Genomic DNA, 12,082 nt, shown 5'->3' with positions numbered 1-12,082 from the left:
AGTATCTGCCTGGTAGTTACTATTTCAACTGAAGGTTATCAAGTTGTAGGGGGAAAACAAAAGAGAAAATTTAGTATAAATAGAATTCTCTTGTAGACTATTTAGCAGCTCAAATCACTGTATAAAACTAATTACTAAGTATTGAGTTTCAAGCACTCACCTCCACAAATGCAACATAAATGAAGCAGAGACAGTCCATTTTCTGTGCGGTAATTTAAATTGACTTGACTGAAGGCATCATCAGAGCTGAAAAAAAATATTTTACAGATGATAACAAACTTTACCTTTCAGTTTATTATTTTTCATTTGAAAAATTATAAAAAGGGATCCTGATATTATAAATTCAGAAATGTATCTTTTTAAGGATTCTTTTGTACCTAAAAATGAATTTTGAATATATCTTTATATGAAGAATAATTAAAATCAAGAGAAAATAATATTGAAAGCTTGAGAGACCATGTTTAAATTAAACACTTTCATGCACAGTTCTGTGTTCTATGAATAATTTGAATTTTTCAAGGCACCTTGATTAATTAAAATTTATGTATATATAGAAAACATATACATTTGAAAATAAACTCCTTCACACTTAGAGTTTCACACCACATTTATGGAGAAATTCAAGAAATTTACTCCAAAAAGAAAAAAAAAAAGGTAGCATTTGATAAAGAGATTAGATAAAGGAATCAGTCGCAATGTATTACAAATTCTGCCTGAAGCAAAGGTACCTTGTGCTCTGACTGGGTCAGATTCCACAGATAAAGAAAGTCTAAACTCTGATAGCGTACTATGATACAGTCTCAGGTGAGAGGGGAAGTAGTGTTAGTGATTCAATTAATGACATCTTTGCCTTTGTTCGAACAAAGACCATTGCCCCAGAAGGGCCCTGGAGAGCTATATAGGTAGCCTTTGAAAAAGAATGTAAAGCTAAAATTATTGACCTCTTGAGGTCGTTGGTACTCCCAGGACATTTTTTAGTAGAAATGAGATCATATCCTTGGCCTCCTAGGTCAGTTTCAAGCTGCCTTCTTCTTATTTAAATCTCTAGCAGCTTTAGTGAGATAGCACAATCTTTGGTTAGTGAGCTGTCTGTACCATTGTAAAGTACTTACATTTGAAAGGTACTATAAATTCAGAATATTATCATCAAGGCACCCAGTTAAGAACTTCAAAAGCTATTGGAATTTTAAAATAGGAAAAGAAAAGGTGCTGTTCTCCAGGGTACTGCTAAAAAGAGTTTCTAAATCTAAGGACATTGAAGGATCTCAGTGAAATGCTTTAATTAGCAAAGGCAAGCCCTGTGGTTTTTTCCTAGACATGAGAATACTCCAGAACGTTCCTATCCTCCTAACTTTTTTGCTTTCTATGTTTAACTTTCCAGCAGCACAGTCCACAGACAAGCTTACTTATATTGAGAAACACACCTCAACTTGCTTTGAAATGCCATTTGTAGAAGTAAAATAAACTCTAATGATTTTTTTTTTAATGTTAGTAATGTAATATAGCAAGGAGTCTAGGATTTCATGAAAAATAGTAGACAATTAAACTCACTTCTGTCTGCACTTTCCCCCAGCTCAATAAATGATGCAAAATACACACGTATATATTCTGATGAAAACACCACTGTTTTAAATGTCTACCTAAAAAGCCTAATTATAAATGGCATAGCTATTTTATATAAATGTGGTAACTTCACAAAATAACATGATTCTTGGAAATGTGTGGCCTTTTGCTGAGCCAGGCCTCCAAACTCTCAGAGCTAGTTGTTTTACAGAGATCTTGGAGAAATTAAACTCAATAGGTAGTACTAAACAAAGTGTACTTAGAGGCTGACACTTGGAAATGCATTCACAGAGGTATTCTCTGTGGTTATATTTCAAATAGTACAGATTTTCTGAAGAGCGAAACATTGCTTTTAAAGCTGGCTGGATTGGAATTTTCTCTTCAAGTTTGTAGGACATCAGTCAGATTTCTTAAAAAGAAAGAAAGCTGTGACTAGCAGTTGAGGATGTTGATTGGCAATGATTCCAAAGCTGTGAGCGCTTTGGCTTTTCTTCCTTGGTTTTTCCATTATCCAGCAAATGAAACATAAGATCATGAGACAAAAAACAAAATATTGGGGTTAAATGTTACATCTGTTAAATGCAAAGAACTACATAAACTTCAGCCTAAGAGAAAAACAGGGAATGAAGTACCTTTTTTTGAGCTAACTATAATGAACTTTATATGAAAAAAGAAAAAGCTTGAGAGCTCTTCTGTAACAATAAGTCCTTGAGAAAATTAGTTTTTCGATGTTTACCTCTAATATTATATAGCAATACCTGTCATATTTGAATGTTCTAAAAGTGGAAAAAATAATTTCATCAGTAAAGGTAATTCTTAAATCTTGGCCCTTATAGTTACACCAGAATCAAAATCTTTTCCTATTTCTGCCTTTTAAGAAGGTTGGGGTTTTTTTTTCTTCCAATTTGGGCAAGTTATTTAATCTCAAGTCTCAATTTCATCATTTGAAAATTATTAAAATAATACATATGACATTGTGTTAAAAAATACATGAGGTTAAGTGCTTGTTACAGTATCTGGCATATAATGTTATCAATAAAAGGTTATATTATTGTTATTACTATTATTATCAAGTTCACTGAGAATATACAACTTTCTTTTTTCAGTTGAACACTTGGGAGAATTTTAGCACAATTTTCAGAACAAGTTTGACCTTCAACATCTCACATTCGACATGTAAAATTTCCTGATTTGGACAATCAATTCTATAGACATAACTATTTTATGCTCACAGTGACTCTCAGTCAGGCTCCTATAGAAAATGTCTGACTTTGTCTTCACATTTTTAAAAATGGTCACCAAGTTCATTGTTGTGACACCCAGCACTTATCAGTGATTCAGAGCAACTTACTATTAAAAAAAAAAAATTCAAATAAAGAAAAAGATCGTGCTGAAGTTTATTTAATTAAGAAGGCAGACTCAATTGCTTTCTTAATTATCTAACTTTGATAACACATTCAATCAATCTGGCACAATACAGCTGAAGACCAACTGTGCGCTGCACCTCTGTTCTTAATACTTCAAATTGTTTTCAACAGTTTGCTTGATAGTATACATGATAGAAACTACTCACTAATTCCTTGATCCTTTGTATCTGTCTTGGGAAAATGCCTGCCAAATAGAATCCTGCAACTGACCTTAGCTTTAGTCCTGATCTCTACTGCCCTAATCTGCTTTGCAAAGAAAGTAAACACTGAATAAACAGAAAATATAACATGAGACAGTACATTGCTTTGTTTTAAAAAAGAATAACACGAAATGAATGTCTGTTGTTTACATAAATAAAATTGAAAGCATGGATTACATTCATGACTTTTTATTCAACAATCATTTCTTAGCTCACTGAATCTTAAACTAGACTTGACCATTCTTAAGTGATTCAGTCTACAGTCCTAAAGAGCTCCTTGTTAAAACTGAGCTCTTGCCTGTTGCTTTTGTTCTCTTCTTGAATTCTATCCTCCTTGAACTCATACAATTTCTATTAATGCCAACAAAAAGAATCAACAGAGAATAGACTCCCACAATATTTAGCAGTCAAGTGCAATTTTAATAATACAATTTTTATCTTAACTTTAATAACTGGAATGTAATTTTTAAAATGAGAGTTACTTTGAAGCTATATTTGAATCCTGACTTTCACTTCCCATTAACTTCTAGTCAAATGTTTCTGTTTTGATTCATGCAATTAAAATATTCAAGATTTTAAAGCAATCATTCCTAGGGGATATTTCATTTTCTCTTCTTTTGCCTCTTCAAAAGTAACTGTGTATGTCAAATTCATGACCAATTGAGCATCACTATGTATTCTAATACATTATGCTCAATTTATTTTTTAATTCCCCCTTACATTTTTCATCACCTACCATGCCGTACTGTGATTTAACATATACTAATGGGTTCATAGTACTTGCTGAAGCATGAATGAAGTTCTTACTTAAAATGAAGTCACTATTATAAATATATTTCTAACAGTAAATTCTATCCTTAATCATTAAAAATGGTAGTTCTGTACCCAAAGGTTACTTTCTTTCTTGTAACGTAATGAACTCTTTTCTTAGCCTTTACCTTTTATCCAGAAAAGTATGCATTTTGTGATCCAATTAAACCTCTTTTTCATGACTTCATCCTTTCAAGACAATATCTGACATAACCACAAGTGGAAACTTATTAAATGTAACATTTGAACTGTTTGCAAACAAATAATACTTTACTGTCCAAAATATTCAGATAGACACATTTTCTAAAAAATTAATTCATTGGCTGAAACTTAGGGAAGGAAGGGCCAAGAAGATAAAAGAAGTAAAGATTTATTATGAATCATCTAGTTCCAAAATTGATAATTTAGGTTTCAAATGGCTGTTTGTAACTTCCTGTGTAGTTCTTTGTGGCTGCTACTAATTTTTCTACAAATAGAAACAGAAAAATCAATAAGATCTGTTCCCAAGATATAGCCTTAAGAAATATCTGAAATTGTATTTGTCTAATATTTCCCAGATCAAATCTGCAAACTAACAATATGAAGTGTATTCATTCATTCATTTATTCATGTAATGGACAATCATTGAGATTGTGGCAGATAGTGGCAGATAGAGCAAGAATAGCTAAGGTTGGTAAAATTGGAACAATAATAATTCTTGTCTCATAGTCATTGTTATTGTGAGGTTTAAATGGCTTAGACCTCATAAGACTTTTATAAATATTAGCTGCTATAATGATTATTTTTATTAAACCATTGATATTATTTTAGCTTTTTTTATTGTTTTGCTTTGCAGAGAGAGAGAGAGAGAGAGAGAGAGAGAGAGACTGAGAGAGACAAAGAGAGATTGAAATCAAGCTGCTTCATAAGGTTTTTACAAGATATTTCTGAAGAATTTTATTCAGAACTAGTTTTATCCAGACAAACAAGAAAAGAAGTAGAGATGTAGACAATCTTGAGGCAATGTGAATTCTCCTTTTGGTTTGAGGTCTTTCTGTTGTTGTTGCTGTCTGTTTTTTATTTAGTTGTGTGTGAATTAGCATGACATACTAACTGAATATGACAAATAATACTTTTACTCTATTTTAATTTGAAAAGATATCATTTACCCTGTCAATATCCTACTTAGCACCTTATTGGAGAATTTCACTCTTCTTAGATAAGGTCAGCCTGAAATGTTTCTGAAGCTACTCATTTTATAATAGCTAAATTTTATATTTGGTTATAGTTCTGAAAAAGTAGATTTGGGGAAGATGTTGCATTTGGAGGATAAGTATAGCAGACTGTAGCTGGGCCCAGATAAACTTTTTAAGATGAAAATAAGAAAGGTACATCTGAGAAAACCTCATTCATTCTCTCTCTCTCTCTCTCTCTGTTTTTTTTTCCCATTTCCTCCAAATATTGCAACTGCCTTCCATGGAATAGAGTACTCTTTTGACTATTTTTGTTTATTTATTAAACCTAATCAATTTCAAAGTGAGGTATTATCATTATAGGCCAAGACATATCTACTTAATGACAAAATAGATTAAAAATGAGAAACAATAGGGTTCTTTTGATTATGTTGATAAGTAATGGTATGGGAAAATTATAACTTCTCTGGAATATCCTCATAGAGATTTAAATTTCATTTACAGATTGAACAGATAAAAAAGTAAGCTTGACAATAAAATTAGCAAAACAGCTCTATAATGACTGAAAAACATATTGAAACAAAAAAAAAATTTAATTGGAAACCTTTTAACTGTTGCATTAAAGAGCCATTATGTAAGTGTTTCATGGAAGCATACACGTATCACCAGAAAGTGGGAGCGGGGGCATAAATACATTCTTCTACTCCCACACCTAGGAAGAGATCTAATACACAGGATATAGTAAAATTGTGGAGTGGCGTGTGAAAATGAAAATTTTTCAATGATAATTCTGATCCATACTCTTTCCCCCTCCCAGGTTGAGCTGAGAACCAAGATCATGAAGCTCATACATTTTGAATCAAGTGCAGCTGGATGCCATCCCAGCACAGCAATACAAGTTGTGTAACCTAGTTGCAGCCAGTTTAATTTGATTAGCTTAATTTTCTTCAGGTATAAAATGGCCATTGCAATACCTACCTCAGAGGGTTGTTAATATAAACAATGCTGATTAGTTTCTAACTAACAGTTTTGAGTGTTTACCATGTGCCAGTCACTGTGCTAAAGCACTTTACATATATACATTTAGAATAATATGAGCTAATGCATATTAAAATACCTAGTAACGTACCTGGCATATGGTAGGCACTAAGTTGTTAGTTTGTTTTCCTTTCAAGTGCTATACAAATAGGTATTGCAAATAAATAAAGATATAAATAATGTTAAATAAGACAAAGCAGTTGCTTTTAGTGAATGCATATACTAATGATTAGATAGACCTGTAAATGGATAAAAATATACCATGAATTAAGTGCTATTATACTGATAAACATATAGATCAGAGATAGTATAGGGGAGGAAATAATCAGACAGTGGTACTCTGATGTACCACTTCCGTCTTTCCTTCTTCTGCCTTCTCTTTTCCCTCATCTCTTCCTGTTACCATCCATTTTCTCAGCAAATATCCAAAGTTATGAGTGAATGCAACTTTATTGTGGAAAATGAAAGAACATTCCATTTCCATTCCTCTTTGTTCTCATTATCAACCTCTCATTCCAAAGGTGCTATAAATTGGCATAAGCAAGATAATGGTTTGGTTTTTTTTGTCCCTTTAAAGTTTAGTACCATATTGCTATGTACTATTTGTGAGTGAAAGCTATACCAGGAGATTGTATATTTGAGCTGACAGAAGCTTTTGTGCACTACAGTATGAAAAATCTTCTTTAATGAATGGAATTAATATCTACCACACATGCCATAAAGAAATTGTTCAGCAAATGAAAACAAAATAAAACAAAAACTCCCCCACTGCCCAAAAAAGACAAACCTGTATTTATATCAGTGATCCTCTGTCTGTTACTCTAATGTTAAATACTTTTTTGGGGCATCTTAAACAGTTTTCCTGATATCTGCATAGTTAGAGAAAGCCTGATATCAGGCAGCATAACACAGTTGTTCTTCAAAGAAGTATTCCTTACATTATGTAAGATATAAATATGAGAAAGAAGATTCTAACACTTATTTGACACCTAAAATACTCTTTTAAATGTGATTTTATGCAATATTATATTTAATCTTCCCAAATACCCTTAAAGTTTTGGTGTGCGAGCCACTGAGTAAGAATATTTATATTCTCAGCACTCCATTCTTTTCCTTCCTTGTCATCTATCATTTTATTCTAGAGAAAAGAAAATCTTCTGAAATATGCCCTAGGCATGATTGACTTTCTTTCCCTGCTGATGCTATCTGCCTTGATGGAACCAGACAAAGCAGAGTACTCGGTTTTTGTTTGTTTATTTGCTCCCTTGACTCTGTAGATCATACTAGTTGCCAGCTTTCTGTTCTTATGTTCCTCATTCCTTCACTGATATCACCTCAGGCAGAGTTCCCAGTGCAACTTGGATATCTTTCTAGAAGTATAGTTTTCAAACTTTAGCAGAAGTTTTTAGCATATGAAAGTATTACCTGGGGAGCTTGTTAAAAATTCAGGTTTCTGGAAGTCATCCCCAGAGATTCCGATTCATTTGGTATGGAGTGGAATCATGGAATCTAAAATTTTAGCTAGCACTCCTGGCTACTCTACTATAGGAAGTCCTTAACTCTTGGAGAAACATGATTCTAGGCTCTGGTAATCCTTAGTTTCATTATCATCACTTCTGGCTAATTGGACACTTCTGTAGCTTTCTTAATGACTTCAGCACCAGGCTACCAATCTTCCTCTCTATAAAATGCGCTACCATTATTCTCAGGGAATTTGAAATCCATTTTGATGAGCCTCCTAATACTTTCATCTAAAAACTCTTCAAATCCCTCCTGATCACAATCTTTAAAAGTTATATTTCAGATTTTCACATCACCTTGATTTGTTCTAACATTTTACATTTTTGCTTTTGAAAACATCTTCATATAGAAACATTTTATCCTAACTTTCTCATTTCCTAACTTTTAATAAACGATTTGTTATCCTACTCAATAATAAAGTCTTCAGTCTTTCAAAATGCTCTTATTTATCTGACTCATAATAATAGAAACCTCCAATTATTCAATGCCTATTGTGTATTAGGCCCTGTACTCAACATTTAATTGACATCATTTTGCAAATACCCTGTGAGGATATTATTAACCTTATTTTACAGATGCAAATGAGGCTCAAGGAGATTAAGTAAAATATCCAAAGATACATAGTTTGTAAATAGAAAGAATTGAATTTAAAACTGTATGACTGCAAAACCCACACACTGACATAGCTTTCTTACTCAACTTACATAATATGGTCAAGACATTAGTTTTTCTTGCCTCCACTAGACTTTCCATGGTATGCATCGATTCTTGCCTACGTATCCTTAAGTATACCTTTTTTTCTGGAATGCTTTTCAATATCGATGAATAATTCAAGGCCCTGAATCTTTTTTATATTTGAAAACCATGTTGTTTTCCCTTTAACTTAGCATTTGTCATAGACTGTCTTCTGTGAATTATCTTTATATGTGTTTCCCTTAATCTGATTTTGAAGTCTTGGAGCAAGAAGCAGGTGTAGTAAGAAGAGTTCTGTCTATGGAGTCAGGCAGACATTGTCACAATCACAGTTCTAGCACTTATTGACCATATGATCTGAAGATACATCATCTCTAGAATTAGTTTATTATCCACCAAAAATGATATTATCTATCATATATGGTCATGGTGAGGATTAATAATATCATATGTGATGTGTCTGAAATAACACCTTAAATATAGCTGGCACAATAAATTCTGAACTATAATATCTCTGACACTAATTCCTGACTCTCATCCCAATCCTAATCAGCAAAAAGGAGGTCACATTTATAACATATGGTAAAAATGTAGGAAAAGTCAGCTATAGCAGGAGCTGTAGAAATAGCTGTTTGTTGCTTATGTGGTATGAGAAAAAACCTATATCTCAAGCCCACTGTTAAGGTTAATCCTTAAAAGGATGTCTGTTTAAATTAGCCTTGACATATTTGCACAGTACTTCCTAAGTTAAAAGAAATACATAAATGAATGAATAAATAAAATAAATAAGGTTTTGACTTTATAAAGTTGAGGAAAATCTCTTCCACTTAAGCACACTTCATTCGGCATACTTATCTGAGTCAATAAGAGCTAGAAGGCTTATGATTAAGTTCTACATTCATATCTCTTTTCGAACAAAATAAATATGTATGTGTAAATCTATTATACCAAAGTGCCAGTCATATCTCTACATGAAATTTAAATGTTTCCCCATAACGGGGCATGTGACCCTAAAGTCAACTCAGGGCGTCTCGTCATGAGTGTCAATGCAGAGTCAATCATTTTTGGCCAAATAACAGAGAGAATCAACTATTTCTCAAATCATTAATTGAACACTTGTGAAGGTCTTATTAACCCACTTACAAATTTCACATAAACTATATTATACATGGATTTTTATTTGCCATTATGTGAGCTTCGTATGTTTACCATACCTAAAATTTCTTCTGAAAATATGTCATTTGGTCATTGTTTTACACTTGTCTTCCAAGAAAAATAGAAGGAATTCTTTGTTATAACTGTATTACATGAATAACACAGCTATAAATGAACATGGCTAATTGGCCTACTTGGAACTTTTCCACAGTCAGGCAGCTAAAGTAAACGGACCTTCTAAAATACATGTAGTTTCTCCATCCCAAATTCAATTTCTCCATAAGGTTGCTTGTGTATATAAGAGTACTGCCCCTCTTTTCTGAACATTTTGTGTTTTCCATGGTTGTGGCACTATGCCAGATTATATTTCTCTTGTTATCATGGAACAAAACCCATTGAAAGCCTGAAGCCGATATAACACATCGTTATATGATTTTTCAGGGGCAGACAGATACTCAGTTCCATTAAGGGACAGCCTTTAGATGTCAAGAGATCAGAGGGTTTGTTAAAATTGGACTTACCCTAGTAGTCCAAAGAAAACAATTTGTCCAATAGTTTACCATCTTTGGGGAGGAGAAGCATTGCTGTTTGTTGCTGGCATGACATACAAAAATGATCTAATTCCAGAGAAGGTTTTTTAGAGCAACAACAGATTACATTAAAAATTAGCCCTTAGGTTCCCTATTTAAACTTTAGTGATGGGAACATGCAAGTCATATTTTAAGGAAATGTGATATTTATATTTTGGGGAATCTATGAATGATCAAGAAGAAATAACTTTACATTCTAAGACATAGAACATGACTGGTTACATCTGAGGTTATTAGGTTTGTATTTTTTAATGTCTAAAAATAAGATAAATGATGAAGACTCTTACACAAAGAAATAATAACTTTACCCAAATATGTGCCTTAGTTCTGTAAGTTCTTTATCTTTGATCTGCAGGTCATCTTCTAATCTTTCTATTATAATAACATACGATTCACTGACCTTCTTCTTCCATTCATCTATTAAAAAAACAAAAAGACAAAAACAAATGAGATTAATTCACAGCCGTGTTTTGCAAAATGTAGACATAGATCATAACATACAAGTAATTAAAACTCTGTTTTTTATTCTGAATTCCACAATACTTAATTAAAATTACTGATTGTCAGTTTAAAATGCAGATGTTTATATTAAAAATGCAATCATATTGAATTGTAGCAATTAAGAACCCATTTTATATTGGCTAATATATTTACATAGGAGAATATATCTGACTTATTCCATTTGATTTTATTGCATTTTAATTATAGCAATATCCAGTTGCTAGAAAAGTGTTTTTAGGTTCTAAATACTATGTACTTAAGATATAATTCCAAAATCCCTATATTCAGTAGTATCACAAATTTTCTTCTTCAACACAATACTTAGAAACTAATATGCTTTTGTAAGAAATCTGTTATCTCTAAAGATCTTCTAGAAAAAAAATAATTTGAGTTCAGATAGTCTTCACAACACTTTTGTATAATACATTGTCTTATTCTTTGTGTAAAAATTAACAGATACTGCAAGGCAATGTTAATGTTCTACAACTATTATTGAACCATGTTACATTTAAGAATATAAGATAATTACCAGTGCAAGTTTGGGTTGGTCTAGACTTATAATTTCCCATGTGTTAGAAGTTTCTTCTTTTCCCCAGTGTAGTTCCTCACGCTACAAGATTCCAAGTTCAAGTGCAGTGACAGTCCAGTTGAAAAATACTTTGATAGTCTGGCTAAAAATAAGCCGACTGCCAAATGGAATGTCATGCAACAATGACAAAGAACAAAATAGTGTGTGCTTTCAAGGGTAAAATCATAAAGGGAACTGATCAGTCTGTTTAAAAGAACTGTATTAAAAATAAATAGTAAACGTTTCAATAGGATTATTTGCCTCCATCAATTGATTACCTACCCATACATACCTTTATGGGCCATTTCTTTAATAGGTATATCTAGAAAGTAGTTCAGTTACATCTGAGATCCACAAAGAGCTATTAAAACTATCTAGGTGTTTTTTTTCAGGATCATTTTCTCCTGAGCCAAGCCATGGCAACTGGAAAAGAATGACTGGCCATAGAATTTACCTCCATATATATATAATGGAAACTCATATCCCGTGGCATGCTATTAATAGAAATGATTGTAAGTTTTGCCTATATTGAAGAGCTACAAAATTATGTCTGTAAGAAATTTTTAACATAGACCATAATTTATTTATATTACTTGTTGATTATGTTGACCTTAAAAATCATAGGTAAGAATCCAAGACACTGAGTTCCACAAATAGCAGTTCATAAAATAATAAGAACAAAAAGATTACAAATAATAAGACTGAATGTTTGCTGTATGCCACTTATATATCCTGCAAGATATATATTATTCCCATATTATGGGTGAGAAAATCCAGATTTATATGCATAATTCTATTTATATAAGTGAACACAGGGTATAATGTAGATAGAATAAATGGAAAA

General features: G+C 32.2%; 1 protein-coding gene across 1 annotated transcript in view; it reads right to left on the bottom strand.

Moving 5' to 3' along the window:
* The window catches only part of TNNI3K (TNNI3 interacting kinase), a 258,487-nt gene extending 247,183 nt beyond the window's left edge, over window positions 1-11,304 (bottom strand). Inside the window, exons 1-3 of the mRNA XM_039838597.1 lie at window positions 11,200-11,304; window positions 10,478-10,586; window positions 161-246 (exon numbers count right to left, since the gene is read on the bottom strand). Of these exons, the coding sequence (XP_039694531.1) occupies window positions 161-246; window positions 10,478-10,586; window positions 11,200-11,239 (235 nt within the window). The 5' untranslated portion in view covers window positions 11,240-11,304. The remainder of the gene's footprint in view (window positions 1-160; window positions 247-10,477; window positions 10,587-11,199) is intronic.
* Window positions 11,305-12,082: the final 778 nt, after the last annotated feature.

The sequence above is a fragment of the Pteropus medius genome, unplaced genomic scaffold (genome assembly GCF_902729225.1).
Source record: "Pteropus medius unplaced genomic scaffold, Ma_sr-lr_union100, whole genome shotgun sequence".
Taxonomy (NCBI): Eukaryota; Metazoa; Chordata; class Mammalia; order Chiroptera; family Pteropodidae; genus Pteropus; species Pteropus medius.
Note: the sequence above shows the minus strand (reverse complement) of the source record. Positions and strands in the feature narration are given on the sequence as shown.